The 23,449-nt window shown below is 35.5% G+C and overlaps 1 protein-coding gene across 2 annotated transcripts in view; it reads right to left on the reverse strand.

The window, feature by feature from the left end:
- DPP10 (dipeptidyl peptidase like 10) overlaps positions 1-23,449 on the reverse strand; it is a 716,172-nt gene that overhangs the window by 60,487 nt on the left and 632,236 nt on the right. For both annotated transcript variants that reach the window (XM_043488102.1, XM_043488101.1), the window contains one exon: positions 21,383-21,490. In XM_043488102.1, the coding sequence (XP_043344037.1) occupies positions 21,383-21,490 (108 nt within the window). The remainder of the gene's footprint in view (positions 1-21,382; positions 21,491-23,449) is intronic.

Raw genomic sequence — 23,449 nt, forward strand, 5'->3', positions numbered from 1 at the left:
ATAAAGGGAAAGGAATGAAAAGAATTGAGGAAAGCCTCAGAGACCTTTGGGACAATATTAAACACACCAATATTTGAGTTATAGGGGTCCCAGAGGAAGAAGAAAAACACTGAGAAAATTTTTTAAGAAATTATAGTTGAAAACTTCCCCAACATGGGAAATAGTCAATCAAATCCAAGAAGCGCAGAGAGTCTCCTACAGGATGAACCCAAGGAGAAACACATCAAGAGACAGATTAAGCACAAAGAAAGAATATTAAAAGCAGCAAGGGGAAAGCAACAAGTAACATACAAGAGAAAAACCATATGATTAACAGCAGATCTTTCAGCAGAAACTCTACAGGCCAGAAGGGAATGGCAGGATATATTTAAATTACTGAAAGAGAAAATCCTACAACCACAATTACTCTCCCTGCCAAAGATCTCATTCAAAATTGACGGAGAAATCAAAAAAGCTTTATAGACAAGGAGAAATTAAGAGAATTCAGCACCAACAAACCAACCTTGCAAGAAATACTAAAGGGATTTACATAGCCAGTAAACACAAGAGAAAGGAAAAACTTACAAAAACAAACCCAAAATAATCAAGAAAATGCCAATAGGAACATGTGTATCAATAATTACCTTAAATGTAAATGGATTAAATGCACCAATCGAAAGATACAGACTGACTGAATGGATACAAAAACAAGACCCATATATATACTGCCTACAGGAGACCCACTTCAGACCTAGAGACACATACAGACTGAAAGTAAAAGGATGGAATAAGATATTCCATGTGAATGGAAACCAAAAGAAAGCTGGAGTGTCAATCCTTATTTTGGACAAAATAGACTTTAATATAAAGAATATCATAAGAGAAAAAGAAGGACACTACATAATGATCTAGGGATCAATCCAAGAAGAAGACATAGCAATTGTAAATATCTGTGCACCCAACATAGGAGCACCTCAACACATAAGGCAAACTAACAGACATAGGAGGAGAAATCATCAGCAACACAATAATAGTAGGGGACTTTAACACCCCACTGTCATCAATGGACAGATCATCAAAACCAAGAATCAATAAGGAAACACAAATCTTAAAGGAAACATTAGACCAAATAGACTTAATTGATATCTTTGGGACTTTCCATCCAAATACAGAAGAATACAATTTTTTCTCAAGTGCACATGGAACATTCTCGAGGACAGACCACATCTTGGACCACAAATCAAGCCTCAGTAAATTTAAGAAAATTGAAATTGTATTAAGTATCTTCTGACTATAATGCTATGAGGCTAGATATCAACTACAGGAGAAAAAAAAAAAAACAGCAAAAAACACAAACTCATGGTGATTAAACAATACATTACTAAATAACAAAGAGGTTACTGAAGAAATAAAAGAAGCAATCAAAAGATGTCTAGAAAAAAATGACAATGAAAATACGACGACCCAAAACCTATGGGACTTAGCAAAAGCAGTTCTAAGAGGGAGGTTTATAGCAATACAACCATAAGTCAAGAAGAAAGAAAAACATCAAATAGACAGCCTAACTCTACATCTAAAGCAGCTGGAAAAAGAAGAACAAAAACCACCCAAAGTCAGCAGAAGGAAGAAGATCATAAAAATCAGAGCAGAAACAAATGAAAAAGAAACAAAGGAAACAATAGCAAAGATTAATAAAACTAAAAGCTGGTTCTTTGAGAAAATTAACAAAACTGACAAACCACTAGCTAGATTCATCAAGAAAAAAAGGGAGAAAAATCAAACCAATAAAATTAGAAATTAATAAGGGGAGGTTACAACAGACAACAGGAATACAAAGGATCATAAGAGAATATTATGAGCAACTATATTCTAATAAAATGGACAACCTAGAGGAAATGGACAGATACTTAGAAAAGATCAGCCTCCCAAGACTGAACCAGGAAGAAATGGAAATTATGAACAACCAAATTACAAACACTGAAATTGAAACAGTGATCAAAAATCTCCCCCCAACAAGCCCAGGGCCAGAATGCTTCACAGGGGAATTCTATCAAACATTCAGAGAAGAGTTAATGCCTATTTTCTGAAACTCTTCAAAAAAATTGCAGAGGAAGGAACACTTCCAAATTCATTCTACAAGGCTACAATCACCCTGATACCAAAGCCAAGAAAAGACAACATGAAAAATGAAAATTACAGGCCAATATCGCTGATGAACATAGATGCAAAAATCCTTAACAAAATTCTAGCAAACAGAATCCAACAACATTAAAAATCTCATACACCATGATCAAGTTGGGTTTATTCTAGGGATTCAAGGAGTCTTCAGTATATGCAAATCAATCAGTGTGATAAACTGTATCAACAAATTGAAAGATAAAAACCATATGATAATCTCAATAGATGCAGAAAAAGCCTTTGGTAAAATCCAGCATTCATTTATGATAAAAACTCTTCAAAAAAAAGGGCATAGAAGAAACCTACCTCAACATAGTAAAGGCCATATATGAAAAGCCCACAGCAAACATTATTCTCAATGTTGAAACATTAAACACTTTCCCTCTAAGATCAGGAACAGACAGGCATGTCCCCTCTCACCACTATTATTCAACATAATTTTGGAAGCCCTAACTACAGCAATTAGAGAAGAAAAAGAAATAAAAGGAATCCAGATTGGAAAAGAAGAAGTAAAACTCTCACTGTTTGCAGATAACATGATACTATACATAGAAAACCCAAAAGATACTATCAGAAAATTACTAGAGCTAATCAGCGAATTCAGCAAAGTCACAGGATACAAGGTCAATACTCAGAAATCACTCCCACTCCTATATACTAACAGTGAAAAATCAGAAAGAGGAATTAAGGAATCAATACCATTCACCATTGCAACAAAAAGATTAAAATATCTAGGAATAAAACTACCTAAGGAAACAAAAGATCTGTATACGGAAAACTATAAAACACTGATGAAAGAAATTAAAGATGACATAAACAGATGGACAGATATTCCATGTTTCTGGGTGGGAAGAATCAATACTGTGAAAATGACTATACTACCAAATGCAATCTACAGATTCAATGTGATCCCTATCAAATTACCAATGACTTTTTTTACCAAACTGAAATGAAAAATTTCACAATTCATATGGAAACACAAAAGACCCCAAATAGCAAAAAGCAGTCTTGAGAAAGAAGAATGGAGCTGGAGGAATCAACCTTCCTGACTTCAGACTATACACCAGAGCTACAGTCATCAAGACAGCAGGGTACTGGCACAAAAACAGAAATATAGATGAATGGAACAAGATAGAGAACCCAGAGATAAACCCATGCACCCATGGGTACTGGTACCTTATTTTTTTTGACAAAGGAGGCAAGAATATATAATGGGGTAAAGACAGCCTCTTCAATAAGTCATGTGGTGCTGGGAAAATTGGACAACTGCATGCAAAGAATGAAATTAGATCACTTACCTAATGCCACACACAAAGATAAACTCAGAATGGATTAAAGACCTAAATTCAAGACCACAAACTATTAAACTCTTAGAGGAGAACATAGGCAGAACACTTGATGACATAGATCAAAGCAAGATCTTCTATGACCCACCTCCTAGAGTAATGGAAATAAAAACAAAAATAAACAAGTGGGACCTAATTAAACTTAAATGCTTTTGCACAACAAAGGAAACTACAAACAAGGTGAAAAGACAACCCTCAGAATGGGGGAAAATAATAGCAAGGGAAACAAGTGATAAAGAATTAATTCCAAATTATACAAGCAGCTTATACAACTCAATACCAAAAATGCAAACAACACAATCAAAAAGTAGGAAAGGGACCTGAAGAGACATGTCTCCAAAGAAGACATACAGATGGCTAACAAGCACATGAAAAGATGCTCAACATCACTCATTATCAGAGAAATGCAAATCAAAACTACAATGAGATACCATCTCACACCAATCAGAATGGCCATCATCAAAAAGTCTACAAACAATAAATGCTGGAGAGGGTGTGGAGAAAAGGCCACACTCTTGTATTGCTGGTGGGAATGTCAGTTGGTACAGTCACTATGGAAGATGGCATGGAGACGCCTTTAAAAAAAACACCATATGACCCAGCAATCCCATTTCTAGGCATACACCCTGAGGAAATAAAAACTGAAAAAAACAAATGTACCCCAGTGTTCACTGCAGCTCTATTTACAATAGCTAGAACATGGAAGCAACCTAGATGTCCATCAACAGATGAATGGATAGAGAAGCTGTGGTACATATATACAATGGAATACCACTCAGCCATAAAAAGGAACACATTTGAACATGTTCTAATGAGGTGGACAAAACTAGAGCCCATTATACAGAGTGAAGTAAGTCAGAAAGAGAAATATAAATATCATATACTGACACATATATATGAAATCTGAAGAAATGGCACTGATGAATTTATTTTAAGGGCAGCAATGGGGAAACAGACATAGAGAACAAACCTACAGACAAGGTGGGAGGAGAGGAGGGAGAAGGGGAGATGTATGGAGCAAGTAACAGAGAAATTTACAATGCCGTGTGGGAACAGAGCCAGTGGGAATTTGCTTTAAGACTCAGGGAACTCAACCAGGGGCTCTGCAACAGGCCAAAGGGTTGGGTGGGAAGGGAGATGGGAGAGAGGTCTGGGAGGGAGGGGACATGGGTATACTTATGGCTGATTCTTGTTGATGTATGAGAGAAAACCACGAAATTCTGTAAAGCAATTATCCTTCAACTAAATTTTTTTTTTTTTTTAAAAGCACTGATACATAGGATTGCTTGTCGAAAGATAAATATCTTCTACCTAACTCAATGTTGTTTAGTTGCTAAGTTGTGTCAGACTCTTTTGAGACCCCATGGACTTAAGTCCACCAGGCTCTTCTGTTTGTGGGATTTTTCAGGCAGGAATACTGGAGTGGGTTGCCATTTTCTTCTCCAGGAGATCTTCCCCACCCAGGGAACAAACTTGAGTCTCCTGCTTGGCAGATGGAGTCTTTACCACCGAGTCACTTGGGAAGCCCACCAATAGTGACAGGTTATTTTCAAAAGTTGTGCCAATTTAGAATCTACTAGCAATATCAGTTTCTGTGGCTCCACATTTTGTCCACTTCCTCACCAACAGTTAATTTCATGACTAATTTTTTTGTCAAATTAATAAGTATGAAATTATATCCCATTATGTCCCACTACCTTTTTATTAAGAAAATTTTCAAAGTTGCAGAAAGGTTAATGAACAGGACATAAATATCCATTTGAGTGTTACTGAGACTCACCAAACATCAACATTTCAAAAATTAACCCTCCCCTTTTATTCATATGCTGAGTCATTTGAAACTAACTTGAAAACATCAGACTATTTTGGCTCTAAATATTTCAGTATGCATTTCTCAAAAGTAAGAATATTTTCTCATATAAGCAAATGGCATATCACACCTATGATAATAACATTGTGTATGCTATGTGCTCCGTTGCTCAGTCATATCTGGCTCTTTGAGGCCCAGTAGACTGTAGCCTGTCAGGCTCTTCTGCCTATAGAATTTTGCAGCCAAAAATATTGGAGTAGGTTGCCATTTCCTATTCCAGGGATTGAACCCACATCTCTTGCATCTCCTGCATTGGTAGGCAGATTTTTTACCACTAGCACCACCTGGAAAGCCCCAAATAATAACATTCAGTTCAGTGCTCAGTCATGTCTGTTTGTGACCCATGGACTGCAGCAGGCCAGGCTTCCCTGTCTATCGCCAACTCCAGGAGCTTGCTCAAACTCGTGTCCATTGAGTCGATGATGCCATCCAATCATCTCATCCTCTGTTGTCCCCCTCTCCTCCTCCCCCCAATCTTTCCCAGCATCAGGGTCTTTCCCAATGAGTCAGTTCTTCACATCAGGTGGCCAAAGTATTGAAGCTTCAGCTTCAGCCTCAGTCCTTCCATTGAATACTCAGGACTGATTTCCTTTAGGATTGACTGGCTGGATCTGCTTGCAGTCCAAGAGACTCTCATGAGTCTTCTCCAACACCACAGTTCAAATAATAATAACATTAATATCATCTAAATGTATAGTCTATGTTCTAATATCCACATTGCCCTAAGTAACCCAAATATCTCCATATCTATCTATCTATCTATCTATCTATCTATCTATCTATCTATCATCTATCTGATCATTGCATTGGGTTGTTACCTCTTTAGTCTCTTTTAAAGTAAATGTTATCCTATCATTTTTTTTATTTCTAAAACATCAAACATTTTGAAGACTCTTAGTCCAGCAGTCTTATAGAATGCCCACATTCTGGATTATCTGATTGTTTTTATGATACAATTTAGACTAACATCTTTGGCAAGGATATTATAGGGTGATGATGGATACCTCTTTTACTTCACTGAGTGCCAAAGAATTGATGCTTTTGAACTGTGGTGCTGGAGAAGACTCCTGAGTGTCCCTTGGATAGCAAGGAGATCCAACCAGCCCATCATAAAGAAAATCAGCCCTGAATATTCATTGGAAAGACTGATGTTGAAGCTGAAACTCCAATACTTTGGCCACAGATGCGAAGAGCTAAATCATTTGAAAAGACCCAGATGCTGGGAAAGATTGAAGGTGGGAGGAGAAAGGGACGACAGAGGATGAGATAATTGGATGGCATCACCGACTCAATGAACATGAATTTGAGTAAACTCCGGGAGTTGGTGATGGACAGGGAGCCTGGCATGCTGCAGTCCATGGGGTGGCAAAGAGTCAGACACAACTGAGTGACTGAACTGAACTGAACTTATACTTCACATCAGGAAACATACTGGTACTCATCTCCTCACTCTTAACAATGCTGCTTGCAGGGTACTGGGGGATACATTTTTTTGCAAAAATGCATTTCACCTTGAAATTAAAAGTGTGATGATAATGCACTTTATATGACTAGGTTTTCTTCAATGAACTATCTGCTCAGTAGTCAATGATTCATGACCTTTCCTTGATTAAATTATCATTTCAAAGTGATTTTCTCACTGTAACATCCCTTCTATACTTATTACATAGTATTCTTCTGAAGCAAAGAGGAACTAAAGAGCCTCTTGATGAAGGTAAAAGAGGAGAGTGAAAAATCTGGCTTAGAACTCAACATTCAGAAAACTAAGATCATGGCATTTGGTCCCATCACTTCATGGCAGATAGACTGGGAAACAATGGAAACTATGACAGACTTTATTTTCTTCCGCTTCAAAATCACTGTAGATGATGACTGCCACCATGGAACTTAAAGACGCTTGCTCCTTGAAATAAAAGCTATGACAAACCTAGACAGCACATTAAAATACGGAGACATTGCTTTGCCAACAAAGTGTCATTTAATCAAAGCTATTTTTCTTCCAGTAGTCATGTATGGATGTGAGTGTTGAACCATAAAGAAAGCTGAATGCCAAAGAATCGAGATTTTTGAACTGTGGTGTTGGAGACAACTCTTGAGAGTCTCTTGGACAGCAAAGAGATCAAATCAGTCAAACTTAAAGAAAATCAGTCCTGACTATACATTGGAGGGACTGATGTTGAAACTGAAGCTCCAATACTTTGGCCACCTCATTAGAAAAGACCTTGATGCTGGGAAAGATTGAAGGCAGGAGAAGAAGACGACAGAGGATGAGATGGTTGGATAGCATCACTGACTCAGTGGATATGAGTTTGAGCAAGCTCCGGGAGATGATGAAGGACAGGGAAGCCTGCATGCTGCAGTTCATGGGATCACCAAGAAACAGACAGGACTGATCAACTGAACAATATTCTTCTGTTAAAAAATCTTTCCTTACTTTTCCACGCTCACATGTGTTCATTGTCTTTCTCTTTGATATTACTATAAACATTTTACATCTGATATGTTATGTTCCATTATTGTTGTCAGTCTTTTTATTGTTACTCTTTATGATACTGAAATTAACAAAATTGGGTTAATGGGAACCCCTTCAAGCTAAACCCTCATAACAATAATTTCTCAAGAAATATTTTCCACTGGATTATGTTTATATATCAAAGTCTGAGTTTAGGTACACTCATTGCTACTCTAATGTTGTTAGTTCTGGATGTTTTCAGAAGAAATAGGTAAACCGAGAGAGATGTCCACATGTCCTATGTGCATGCTGGCATGTATGTGTTCTTAGTCATATCTCAAAATTCATATCCTAATTCTTTTTATTTTACAATATGTTAAAAATGTATACATATACATATACATTTACACTGGCAGAAGTCTTGATCTCACCCTGTTTCAACACAGAGAGGAAAAAAAAAACTTCTCTTCACTAGGCTTTTATTTATCCTTTTTTTCTGGTGGAGATTTTTATAAAATTAATAAAATTAATATTTTATTGCTATAAATATAAATGCAAACCTAATTACATATATATATATATATATATATATATATATATATATATACATAAATTAGAGAGTGTGTGGGATGTGATCTATATCATTTATTATATATCTTCTTAATTCTTACATAGCTCTCCCTTGTGTGGATTTATCATAATTCATTCAACTATCCTCCAGTGATGAACATCTCAAAAAATGCTGTAGTGATTAACCCTGTTATATGTTTGTGGTTTAACATGTAGGGAAATATCTTCGGGATACATTCCTCCACGAGGAAAGTACCATTCTTCCCATCTACCAGTAATGTATTATAAGGTGCCTGTTTTCCCATGGACATACAGTGATCTGCAGAAATGATCCCTGAAAGTACAGTCTTTCCATGGATATGTTACAGAACACATTGGTCAGTGTTTGAATTTTTGCTAATCTGACAGGTGAGAAATGTTGCTATGGTAGACATGATGGATGCCAACCAGAACTTCCTTCTAGAAGGACCCATCTCTCCAGTGGCTAGAGGTGCTGCTGGGAAAAGGCCCTCAGTTGTCAGTCTTCTCTGGGGATGGCCTGGACTGAAGAAATGGCCTCTTCAATATCATATCTCTTCAACAGTCCTTCAAAGGACAACCTGATCAAGATTTGAATATAGAAGTCCATTCTTCCTGCCTTAACTTGGGACTTCTCTGAAAGGCTATTCCTGTCCAGAAGTCTCTATGGGATTGGCTGAGGCCTTCATTCAGATGGCACCACTGCTTAAATTCTTCTGCCCCATCTTGCTTGCTTCTACTTTTCAGAAATACTGATCTCTGTAAAAATTGGCCTGCAGGTTAATCCTTATTTCATAAGAAGCTTCTTGTGAAACTCAACTTATGACAGGGATATTGGTGTAATTTCACTTTTCATTTTTCTTAGAAGAAAAGTTGAACATCTATGTGTACCTCTATGTTTATATATGCTAATGCCTAGGGGCTTCTCAGGCGGCACTAGTGGTAAAGAACCTATCTGTCAATGCAGGAGACATAAGAGAGGCAGGTTGCATCCCTGGGTTGGGAAGATCTCCTGGAGAGGGAAATGGCAACCCACTCCAGTATTATGGCCTGAAGAATTCCATGGACAGAGGAGCCTGGTGGACTATGGACCATAGGGTCACAAAGAGTTGACCATGAGGGAAGTGACTTAGCGCACATGTATGTTTGTGTGTGTGTGTGTGTGTGTGTGTGTGTGTGCAAATATATATAATGTTATGACTTCCCTGGTGGCTCAGATGGTAAAACATCTGTCTACAATGCAGGAGACCTGGGTTCAATCCCTGGGTCGGGAAGATTCCCTGGAGAAGGAAATGGCAACTCACTCCAGTACTCTTGCCTAGAAAATCCCATGGAAGGAGGAGGCTGATGTCCATGGGGTTGCAAAGAGTCGGACACCACTGAGTGACTTCATTTTCACTTTCATATATAATGCTATTTGCATTATTCTTTTATTTGAATCTAATGTTTATGGTATCTATTAGATGAGACTTCTTTTATTTCTGATCTTATGTGTATTTTAGAATTCTTTATATCCATTTTTGTAAGATATATACTGCAAATATTTTTTCCTGGTTTCTCATTTTGTGTTGACATTGATTATGGTAGTATTTGCCACCTATTTTTTCTTGTTCCTTATAAAATCAAGTTTGCCAACATATTCCTATACTACTTCTAGGAGATGATGCGTAGTTTAAAGGATTACAAAGAATTTACTCGTGTTTCCTCCTAGTACAGGTAAGGTTCAATTTTTAAAATTAGAGCTTTGTCATTTTAGAGTTATGGTAGTAGTCTGGAACTACTTCTATACCAGTTTTCCTAAAGTAATTTTACAAAAAATTCATTTTTTCAGTGATTTAAAATGCTGCTTGCATTATATATTACATTTCTATATGTACCTGAGTCTATTTCTGTATTATATCTATACTGTTATATAGCTATATCTAATCTCTGTTAAGTCATGTCCAAATACCACACACTTTTAGTTATAGATTTTTTAATATCCATATTATTTAGGACCCATTCTTACTCATTGTTCTTTTTTATAGGATTCCCCTAGATATAATTACATCTCTCTTTTCCCACAGGAATGTAGAAATAAGCATTTATAGTTCAAGCAAATAAAAACTTATTGGAATATCTTATTGGGATACTATTAGTTTTATAATCAATGATAATCTTATTATTTTCAGTTATTCTACAGGAAAATATAGGTATTTTCCCATTTGTTCAAGTCTACTTTATATATTTCCAGAATGTTTTAATGTCCTCATATGTGTTTTGTACATATCATATATTTTCACTTTCATTTTTATAACTAAGTAGTTCATATAGGCCTCTCTCTTTTATCAGACCCTTTTAATTGGTTATATTTTGCATCTATGAAAGTTATTGATTTATATATACTAAATATCTATGGTGCTGTCTCACTAAATGCTTTTCCAAATTTTATATCTGGTTGTTTATTCTTGTCTCATTAGCTTCCAAAATCACTTTACAAAATAGTGGATAGTGTGCATTCTCCCTTGCTCCTGATGTTGATGATGGGAATGACACTAGAATGATTTAGGGGCTGAGATACATGTTTCATCACTTCCCCAGTGGCTCAGTGGTAAAGGATTTGCCTGCAATGCAGGAGCCTCAGGAGATAAAGGTTCAGTCCCTGAATCAGGAAGATCCCCTGGAGGAGGACATGTCAACCCACTCCAGTATTCTTCCCTGGAGAATCCCATGAACAGAGGAGCCTGGTGGGCTATATAGCCCATGGGGTCACAAAGAATCAGCCACAAATGAAGTGATCTAGTATGCAGGATATATATATTTTAACCAGAAATTGTTATTAAATTTTTAAAAAGGCTTTTTATAGCAACTACAAAGAAAATCTATTTTATAGATAATTTAAATTGTATTGGCATTGCCTTTGAAAGCCTAACAAAATTCTTTTAATGGAATCACGTGAGCATGGTGCTCATTTGTGGTGTAGTTCTTTGGTAACATTCTGCTTCTTCTATGTCATTAATTTAAGTTCTGCAGCTATACTGGGGACAGTTTATTTCTTCATGAAATTTTTCATCTCATCTGAGTTTTCAAATGAATTGACATAGAGGTCTGCAACATACTCTCTTATGCTTTATTAAAAAGTCCTTTATTTCCCACTAGCCATTTCTAATTTTGCATTACTTTGCTTTCTCCTTCTTTTTCTTTGACTAAATGAGTATGCGTTTTGTCTTCTGTGTGTGTGTATTTTCAAAGGGTAAAAATTATTTTTTCGCTTATTAGTTCTACCTTTTTCTTTTTATAAAGCACTTAATTTCCACTTCAAATTTTAGTTATTTCCACCTTTCTAATGTATGTTGCATTTTTCTGATAATTTTGTTTGACTTGAGGATTCAATCATTTCATTCTTCCATTTTCATTTTTATAATCTTGCTAACTTATGATTTTTATTCTGACAACTTATTTGGATATTAAGTATGCCACTCTTTTTCTTATTATTATTTAATTTATTTGGGAATTGTGACTTGAATTCTCCAATAAATTGTTTAATTAGATTTACTTAAAATATTAGTTACTGGAAACTTGTTAAAATATATTATTGATTACTAGGCTTATTGTGTGTGTGTGTGTGTTTGGTCATTACCAACTCTTTGTGATCTCATAGACTGTAGCCTGCCAGGCTCTTCTGTCCATGGAATTTTTCAGGCAAGAATACTGGAAAAGGTTGCCATTTCCTACTCCAGGGGCTCTTCCTGACCCAGGGATCAAATCCACGTCTCTTGCATCTCCTGCATTGGGAGGCAGATTCTTTACTACTGCGCCACCTGGGGAGCCCACATGTAACTAGAATCCTTTCTATTTTATTTCTTTCTACTGGCTGTTTTTATTTCTCTTCTTGCCATCTGCTAGTATATTTTAAGCAAGATCTATTTACCCATGGACATCTTTCAATTAATTTAATTCCGTTATTATTTTGTATTGCTCTTTCCATTTCATTCCTGAAATCTGCCACTTTTTGGTTTATAATTTTTTTTCTACTTTATGAGGTTTTTTCCAGGTTTTGAATTTCTTACTTGATAATTTTATATCTGCAAATGCTTATTTAATAATACATCATTCTTTCTGGAGTATTGTTGTATAGAATTCATATGGCTCATTATTGCTTTTTCCAGGAAAAGTATCTTTATGAATTGGAAAAAAGTTATTGAATTCCTGTCTTCCTTATATAGTAATTTTGTAAACCTATTGCCAATCATATTTTGTTCTTTATGAGTATCTCAGATCTTCCAGAATAGAGATGCTTAAGAATGGTGAGAGATTAGATGTTTCTCTTAAATTGTAAAAGGAGCAGTGTTTCAGGGGAGCACTATTACTAGTTGAGAACTAGTACACTAAGAAGTACCCTGATGCAACACCATTAGGAGTGGATAATATTTTTTCAAACTGGTCAATCCTAAAGGAAGTCAACCCTGAATATTCATTAGAAGGACTGATGCTGAATAGCTGAAACTCCAACACTTTGACCACCTGATGTGAAGAGTCAACTCATTGAAAAAGACCTTGATGATGGGAAAAATTAATAGCAAAATGAGAAGAGGGTGGCAGAGGGTGAGATGGTTGAATGTTATCACCAACCCAATGGATTTGAATTTGAGCAAATTCTTGGAAATGGTGCAGGTCAAGAAAGTCTGGTGTGCTGCCATCCATGGGGTTGCAGAGTTGGACACAACTTAGTGACTGAACAACAACAATGATACATTTTTCTGTAGAGTTCTTAATTTCTATCACTAGTTTTCACCTTTCCTGTTGCCAACAATATTCTAAGAGATGCCTGTCTCTATCAAGTGTTTTTCTATTTCTTTTCCTGTTTCTTAGGTGGTAAATTTTAAAACCTGTCATCTTCAGTTTTGTGCATATTCAAGTAACTTCATTCTGATTCATTTTTTTATCCTGATTTTTAAAAGAAATATTACTAACTTTTCCACTATAGAATATTTTAAGCTTTTGATGAACGCCTTTGTCAACTTAAAGAAGTTCACTTTATTTTTAAATTTCTAAGGCTTTTGAATATTTGGTAGAATCCACCTTTAAAAATTACCTGTGCCTGATTTACTTGCATTTTAGGGGCTTGCCCATTTTTTAAACTAATTTTTTTATACATTCTAGCGTGAATTATTTTTTTTTCAAAGAACCAGCTGTGTATTTGGCAAAACCCTTTAATTTTGCCTTTACTTTCTATTTCATCAAATACTACTGTCACATTTCTCATGTCCTTCTAAATATGAATATATATTACATAACTATATTATAATAAATAACATTATATATATACTTTAACCCACAAATTCAGAAAAGTGTACTTTATTTTCAAATATTTTTAAATATACAGTTACAATTGTTGCTACTTCTAAATCAATTGTGTTACTTTCAGAGAATGTAATTTATTATCTGAATAACATGTTTGGTATAAATATACAAAGAATCTAAGATTTTGAGGTGGGAAAGTTTTATTAAATATATACTTTTCTAGACTACTTGAGGCAGAAATTAAATGGTGGGGCTTCCCTGGTGGCTTAGAGGGTAAAGCGTCTGCCTGCAATGTGGGAGACCCAGGTTCAATCCCTGAGTTGGGAAGATCCCCTGGAGAAGGAAATGGCAACCCACTCCAGTACTCTTGCCTGGAAAATCCCATGGACAGAGGAAGGAGCCTGGGTGGCTGCAGTCCATGGGGTCACAAAGAGTCGGACACGACTGAGTGACTTCACTTTACTCACTTCACTATGTATAGGTAGTATTAGAATCTTCTTTCAAAAAAAAAAAATACTCGTGACTTTTTGGTACACATTGGTATTTCAAAAAACATCTCCCTAAATCAACTATTCCATATTCTTAAAGGGAGATCTATAGACTTCTAGCTGGTCAAAGTCAGCAACAAGCATGTAATTTATTTTAACTTCTTCATATGCTGTCTGATAATTTATAGCACTTTACAAGCATTTGTTGAAAAAAAGTATAAATGTAAAGATAAAACCAAATTTCTGAGATTTGAGACAGCCTAAAATTTGCTGTGGAGTTCTGAAGTCACATATTTAATTGTCAAATTTCCACAGACAACCACCCAGTGAATGGCCTTACTTACTCATTTTGACCCTGTTTTGAGTGGGCCAAGGACAGAAAGAGTACTAAATCTCAAGGTTTTAATGCATCTTTGGTGCTCAATATCTAGATGAACAAAATCTCAAAACATTAAAAAGTGAAGAGATTTTGACCAATATTTGTTTGGAGATAGGCTTTTTCCATGTATTTCTAAATTGATTTATACTTTGCTTTTCAGAGAACTGTGATGTGTGTTTATGTGTCTTTTCAGGAAATAAGAGTGGCCATATTAAAAGTGATCATGAGTAAAAATCCAATGATATGAAAATTTTTTGAACACAACGTACAAAAAATAAAAATTACACATTCAATGATGCACCTAAGATCAAGATATACTTCTAAGTATAGAAGCAAAATATCTCTTGTTGGTAGCCATAATAACAACCGCACAAACCTTTGCACTTTATTCAAACAGCTATAATTTCTTTGCTTACTTTATGTCTACCACAGCCACTGTGGGCTTGGGGAATAAGTGGCACTTCATTCACATGTAATATCATAGACTGTCTTGTATAGTTATAAGACTCATAAGCTATTTTTCCAATAATAGTATCTGATTATATCATAACAGCGAGCATATTAAGTTTGATCTGTACTCTGGGTAAATTATTTACTCTGGGTAAATAATCCCAGTACCAATCACAATATGGTAGATGCCCATACAGTAAATTTAAAATAAATAACAAGAGACTTAGCTAGTCATTATGAGAGGGTGTCTTTACCTTAATTTTCCATCCACCTTCAGTAGAAATATAATCACAGGAAAGGTAATTTAACAAAGCAGAAAGAATAATTATTTTACTTCACAGAAATAATTCTTTCTTTCTGTGAAACCACAATCTCTATTGTATTAACTTAGTAGAATAGAAACACTGATTATGAATATGAAACCATGGTGGAATTTTGACAAGGGCAACATGGCTATAAACTTCCAATTGAACTCATTTTTCACTTTTAATTTTCAAAGAGCAGCAATAAAACTAGCAACTTCCTTTATTTTTAAAAGAACTGAAAATCTAGGAAATAAAATGTTTTTATTTGGGACAACAGAAACCAGCCTCCTTTCCTTGAATTGGCAGAGAGTTTATCTTACTCAGACAGTTCAATACTGATATTTATATTTGCAAGCGGAAAACATATTGATGTCAGTAAAAGTTTAATGACACACATGCTTTTCACCTGATTATACACTGTTCATTCATTTCTTATAATAAATTCTGTTTAATTTTTACAGCTTTTAAGTATGGGAAATACCGCAGTGCTTAAAAATAGCATGCTTTAATTTATTGTCTATTCAACATGTGAGGTGAGAGAATTGTTTTCAGACAATGTCCTAATCAGATACAACAGTGAAATGTAATGAAAAAATTGTATTGGGTTGATTAGGTGATAGAATTGAGGATTGGGGGCATGCTATTTTCTACAGTATTTGTAATGAATAATGGTATTTAAAATTATTCCAAGTGAAATCATCAGCTCTCATGAGCAAAACTCTGTACTGCTGAATAGAGACAGTGAATGAATTCACCAACATATAAATTTTTTCATTTAACACACTTTTGGAAGATAACTGGGCAATTGCTTATGCTTATAAATATGAACCACTTAACATGACTGGAACCCGGTTTATCCCATATTAGAGAGGAAAAAGGCAGCCATGTCCTTGACAAAAACCGTTTCTTAACTGCAACTTACATTGTAAGATAGAGGATATTATACTTCCCAATTTGGGACCTCAAAAATTAGAGTCTACATAGAGAATGCCATAGGGAGAAGGGGAAAGGAAAGTATCTAAAGTGGTCTATTGTAAAAAAAAAAAAAAAGTTTGCGTCATTGCTTGAATCAGGAACAATGGAAACTGTTTCCAATACTGCATTGCACACTCTACTCAGAAGGAAATTTATTTTAGCTTATATAAATTTTTGGAAGACCCAGTTTTTATTTTTATTATTATCTTTAACAGAATACATAAAAGCAGAGAAACCTCATTCATAAATTGTGTTTTCTCACATTTATATAGAAAGTATCTGGAAATACACAGGGCTTAACAATATTTTACTTTTGATATAGGAATTCCAGTTCTGTTAACTAAAATTAAAGAAACAATTTATAATAAAGTTTTATACATAGCGAAATCTATAACTACAGCAAACTGACACTAATTTAAACATTGAACAATCATGGTTAAGTAGGCGTGTGAGTGCTAAGTCACTTCAATCATGTCTGACCCTTTACTCCTCTGTCCATGGCATTCTCAGGCAGGAACACTGGAGCGGGTTGTCACGCCCATCTCCAGAGGAACTTCCCTACCCAGGGATCGAACACAGGTCTCCTGCATTGCAGGCAGATCTGTTACCACTAGTGCCACCTGGGAAGGTACACCCAGTCAACAGACTATGAATATTCAAAAGAATTGCACTCAAAATTGTTTACCACTATGGGAAGATTTTGCTTCTAAATTAAAATACCGGGATAAAATACTATAGTTTACATAAAATTATAATCATATTTAAAAGAATACTGGAGGAAAAGGAATCATAATTTTTTCTACTTTTATATTTTGGAATTATTTTAACAAGCATTAGTTTTGTAAATGAGCGGCAAAAAAAAAACCCTAAAATATTTGTAAGGAAAATCGTCCATTTCTGCAGTGAATATATCTTGAAACACTAATTTGTAGCCTGGTCTCTAACCAATGTATTTTTGTTTACCTAGTAACTGTGTAAGAGAGAAAAATGTTTGCAAAAACTTACTACTTTCATTTGGTAAGACAGTTCATACAGATAAATATATTTTCGTCAGTGGGGAAGCTCTCAAATGTAGCTTAGCTCTAGTACTACAAAAGTAGTCTTCCTGACTATTGGCTGCCAAGCTCTCTGTCCTTATCATTTCTCTCTCTCTGGGCACATCAATTTAGGCGGCATCCTCAGGCATATAAAGGGAAGGAAGACAGGGTAAAAAGTAATCTCTGGTGACATGCATTACTATTCAGACAGTAAATTATTAAACTACTTTTGGAGGGCCAATTTTACCTTCTATATCAAAGCCTAAGCAAAGACATATATGTACACATACACTTTGCCTAGGTATCTTTTGATATCTAGAAATATATATTTATAGGAGTAACGTTTAACTTTGAATACTTTTTAGTATCAAAAATAGAAATAAATTTGATGATTAAAACTAATTCATTTAAACATGGTATGATATGTTTACTGGACATAATGTTGAGTAGCTATTAAAATCACATTTTAAAATAATATTAAATATTAGGAATGCAATTAAATGATGCGAGAAAATGCTCATAATTACTCTTTAAATGTTACAAGTAAATATATAGCTTTGAATGTTTTTAGGGAAAAATGACATATTTTTCATGCAAAAAGGAATTCAAAATATATACAACAACTGATTTGCAATGTGCCAGTGTGGGGTGATGAGACCATATTTGATTTTATATATATCTTTATTTTGTTTATTCAGTTATTATTTTACAAATTTTTATAGTGTGTATATATGTAGATGTCAATATGGTAATCATAAACAATTCATTAAAGAGCTTTTTTGTTAGCTATTTTAAAATTGAGGCAAAGAGATTCAAAATATTTACTAAAATTCTCTGTGTGTATATGTGTTAAGTTAGGAATAAATTGTCTTTACCTAGGCACTGACCTCTGATTCATAAACAAAGTAAGTTAACTTTAGTCACATGGCCAAAATATACCCAAATAATCATGCAGCCGTGTTTATGTCTCAGTGAGGCAAACCACAAGCTCTCTGAACTGCAACCAGAATATATCAAAATGTTTTCTAGCTCAATGAAATTTTGTTATAATCTCCATATGGAAGAGGAACAATGTAAACACATCTGCTCTATGAAGTTGTTCTACTGAATATTTCAGAAATAATGAATTAGACTGCATTTCAGACTGGTTTGATTGGGAGACAGAAGGTATTTCTTCCCAAGGCTTGTAAAGAAAATTTTGTTAGGTGTATAAATACCTCAGTTCTTACTTGCCAACATGTTCATCCCTGACCCCCACTCTGCCAATCCCACACTTTCAAAAAGATATTTCTCTTCCTACTTTGTTGGATAGACTATCTTCTAAGATATATATCTTATAATATATATACAAAGTGGCTTAGTCATGTCTGACTCTCTGTGACCCCATGGACTGTAACCCGCAGGGCTCCTCTGTCCATGGGATTCTCCAGGCAAGAATACTGGAGTGGATTGCCATTCCCTTCTCCATATATATATGCTTAGTTGACTTCTCTGGTGGCTCAGAATGTAAAGAATCTGCCTGTCAATACAGGAGACACCAGTTCAACCCCTGGGGAGGGAAGATCTCCTGGAGAAGATAATGGCAACCCAGTCTAGTATTCTTGCCTGGAGAATCCCACGGACAGTGGAGCCTGGTGGGCTACAGTCCAAGGGGTCTCAAAGAGGTAACACAATTGTGCAACTAACACTTAAGATATGCTTAGTTACTCACTCCCGTCCAACTCCTTGGGACACTTAGGACTTCAGCCTGCCAGGCTCCTCTGTCCTTTGGATTTTTCAGGCAAGAATAGTGGAGTGGGTTGCCGTTTTCTCCTCCACGGGCTTTTCCCCACCTGAATCAAACCTGAATCTCTTGTGTCTCCTGCACTGCAGGTAGATTCTTTACCTGCTAAGCCAACGAAAGTCCATATATGTTACATTTACTCATCCATAGATATATTACACATCTTTCTCTATCTTTCTCTGTATCTTATGAATATATTCACAATTTGTATATGATTTTGACTACTTGGATTTGTATTCAGATTACTGAATAAAAATACAGATAATTAAAATTTTAATAAGATGTCACCACAGGCAATTGTAAGATTTGGAAGATTATTTACTATTTTGGCACATGTATATCCCCAGTATTTATGATAACAAAATTTATGATTAACAAACAAAAGTGAATCAGGTCAGCAATTTGCTGGTAAAGCTTCCTCCAGTTCACATAAACATCACAAAGTATTCCATTAATATCACCTGTCTGTTATAATCATTTAATAGTTCAGTATAGGATCACCCCCAATTTTTTTCATATATAAATGCATTATTTTACTTAAAAACATAAATGAGATCACATCATATATTACTCTATAACTTATTTTTCTAATTTAATAATATGCCTTGCAAAGTGATCTACCTCTCTGCTGTGGAAATTATGTATGGTCAAATTATTTATTTCAGCTTTGCTTAAAATTAAAGTTAAAATCATGACAATTACTTTAATAGGACAGACTTTGGAAAAGTCAAGTCTCTGAGCTGCCCAATGCAAATATGTATATGGATAATGGTAAAATTCTGTTAATATGCACAAGACTTGAAGATACTAAGAACATAAAGCAGTCAGGTTGCTTAGGGATCTTTTGTCACAATTATTTTTATTCTATTCTTAGTAAGCATGAAAGTTGCTCAATCATGTCCAACTCTTTTGACCCCATGGACTGTCACTTGCCAGGCTTCTCTTTCCATGGAATTCTCCAGGCAAGAATACTGGAAATGGGTAGCCATTCCCTTCTCCAGGGAATCTTCCGGATTCAGGGATTGAACCTGGGTCTCTTTCTTGCACTTGAGGCAGATTCCTTACCATCTGAGCCACCAGATAATCACCCATTCAGATTGTGGTGCTGAAGAAGACACTTGAGAGGCCCTTGGAATGCAAGGGGATCAAACCAGTCAATCCTAAAGGAAATCAAACCTGGAAAGTCATTGGAAGGATTGATACTAGGCTGAAGCTCCAATACTTTGGCCACCTGATGCAAAGAGCTGACTCACTGGATAAGGCCCTGATGCTGGGAAAGACTGAAAGCTGGAGCAGGAAGCAATAGGGTTGGATGACATCACTGACTCAAAGGACATGAGTCTGAGCAAACTCCAGGAGATAGTGAAAGACAGGGAGGTCTGGTGTGCCGCAGTTCATGGGGTCACTAAGAGCCAGAGATGACTGAGCAACTGAACAACAAAGTAAGTATGAAATTGGTTCTTGGCTAGGATGTTTGTAACATTCTTAAGAAAGATTCCAATTTATCCACAATGCTTTTTCTTGACAAATCGTCATTTACCTGTGACTAGACTATTTGATTTTGAAGAAAACCTTAATTCTCATGAATATTTTATTGGTAATTAGTTTCAAATTGACTCATAATCTTACCGTATTTTAATTGCTTATTGTGAATTCCCTGACTCTGTTATAATTAGTAAAACTATATAAACAGGTTAACATTCACTTGAAATGTAGAGGAAAATAACACTTTATTCTCTTTTTATCAAAAAGTCCATAAAAATGTAACACAGACTTTGTGACTTTGACAACCCTTAAGAAATCTATTTTATCATGGTTTTTAGAATCTGCATTGTATTTCCTTCTGTGGGTGTTCCATAACTTATTAACTATTCAGTTTTTGATGGACATTCAGGTTGCTTCAGGTATTTAAAATTTTATAACACATTGAAAACATTACTTGTGCCAAATAGGTGATATATATTTGTTGAATGAGAAATTGTCTCTCGAGTTTCCTCAGGTCTTTGAAAGTAGGAGTTTGGTTCTTTCTATTTATTAAATTCTATATCCCAAGGCCCTCAACTCATAGCACACATGTGTATCTCACTAAATTTTATTGAGTGCTGAAAATGTTTTGTGGGTGGCTTGAATTAGGGCTATGGATAAGGACCCTCTTCCTAAAACATCCCAGAGTTGGATATATGACTGGATGCCACAGACATTAACTATAGATGCAGAATGCCACAGGGATGGCAATGAAGACGAACCACATGTGGAACACAGCTCTTACCTGGACAAGGAACATAGCTATGTGGTGAAACTCTCCACGGCCCCCTTGCTTCACAGGAACTGTCATGAAGAATTTGCTACCATCTCTGGAAAACACGGGCTCCTCATTCTAAAAAACAGAAACACATGTAACAATCTCAAAAGGACATCGGAAAACTGTGCTTCCAACTACTACCAAGACATGCACTGATTAGACAAATAATTGATTTAAGTTTATTTTGGCAAAAGGTTGAATTATTATTTAAAATATAAAAGTATGATAATATTTTTAAAGTGAACTCAGTGATGCTTTAGGCATATGGGCATATGTGTGTTTTTGAAAGATGAGATGGATGGAAAAGTATCTTGCATATTGAATAGAAATGATTCACAATTAGACTAAAGACAGTTTTGAAACTGGTTCAGAAAACAACTTTCATATTTTCACATATGATTGTGCTTAGAGATGTACCCTTCAAAAATAAAGAAAATATGAACAGCTGTGACAGTTTATCAAAATCCAGTTTTAATTTGGAAAATTGTATAACATGCAATATTTAATACATCTTCCTGAAATCTTTTACTCAGCAAGTGAAGTTATTGAAGATACATTTCTGATGATGTATATATAAATTTACTGTAAATACAAAAATGAAAAGACAGCAAAATTGGAACCAATCAATTGAAAATGATTTAATTCAAATTTCCCATCCTCACTGCTCACTTTTTCACAAACACACAAACATAGATGCCCATTTGATGATTTTTTAATTAAACTCCAGTGGCATGTTAAATCAATACAATTGTTTTTGAAAATTAAATGATGGAAGCTATATTTATAGATTACTTTCTCTTGCTTAAGGGGAAACATTAAGAAATTGGATTTACATAACAAAAAATTGCGTTCTTTCTTTTGGATTAGTGAGAGTGACTCTGTTGTTGTTGTTCAGTCCTTAAGTCCTGTCCAATTCTTTGTGACCCCATGGACGGCAACGTGCCAGGCTCCTCTGTCCTCCACAATTCCCTGGAGTTTGCTCAAATTAATGCCCATTGAGTTGGTGATGCTATCCAACCATCTCATCCTCTGCTGCCTCATTCTTCTTTTGCCTTAATTCTTTCCCAGCATCAGGGTCTTTTCCAATGAGTTGGCTCTTTGCATCATGTGACCAAAATATTGGAGCTTCAGCATCAGCATTAGTCCATCCCCTGAATGAAGCAGGGTTGATTTCCTTTAGGATTGACTGGTTGAACTTCTGTGCTGTCAAAGGGACTTTCAAGAGTCTTCTCCAGCACCATAATTCAAAAACAATAATTTCTCGGCACTCCACCTTCTTTATCTCACATCTCCACATGACTGCTGGAAAAAAACATAGCTTTGACTATACAGACCTTTGTGAGAAAAACAATGTTTCTGCTTTTTAGGTTTGTTTAGGTTGTTTTTAGGTCTGCTTTGTCCAGGTTTGTTATAGCTTTCCTTCCAAGGAGCTAGAGTCTTCTAATTTTATGGCTGCAGTCAATGTCTGCAGTGATTTTGGAGCCAAAGAAAATAAAATCTGACATTGCTTCTACTTTTTCCCTTTCTATTTGCCATGAAGTGATGGCACCAGGTGCCATGATCTTAATTTTTTGAATGTTGAGTTTCAAGCCAGCTTTTTTACTCTCCTCTTTCATCCTCATCTAAAGAGACTCTTTAGTTCCTCTTCATTTTCCATCATTAGAATGGTATCATCTACATATCTGAGGTTATTGAAATCTCTCCTGGCAATCTTGATTCCAGCATGTGAGTCATCCAGCCTGTCATTTCATATGATGTATTCTGCATATGAGATAAATAAGCAAGGTGACGATTATTTGGTCTTGTTCTATTCCTTTCCCAATTTGGAACCAGTCAGTTGTTCCATGTCCATTTCTAACTGTTGCTTCTTGACCCACATACAGGTTTCTCAGGAGACAGGAAAGGTAAGGTGGTCTGATATTTTCATCCCTTTAAGAATTTTCCATAGTTCATTGTGATCCACCCAAAGGCTTTAGCATAGTCCAAGAAGCAGAGGTAGATATTTTTCTGGAGTTCCATTGCTTTTTCCATGAT

The sequence above is a fragment of the Cervus canadensis genome, chromosome 15 (assembly GCF_019320065.1).
Source record: "Cervus canadensis isolate Bull #8, Minnesota chromosome 15, ASM1932006v1, whole genome shotgun sequence".
In the NCBI taxonomy this organism is placed as follows: Eukaryota; Metazoa; Chordata; class Mammalia; order Artiodactyla; family Cervidae; genus Cervus; species Cervus canadensis.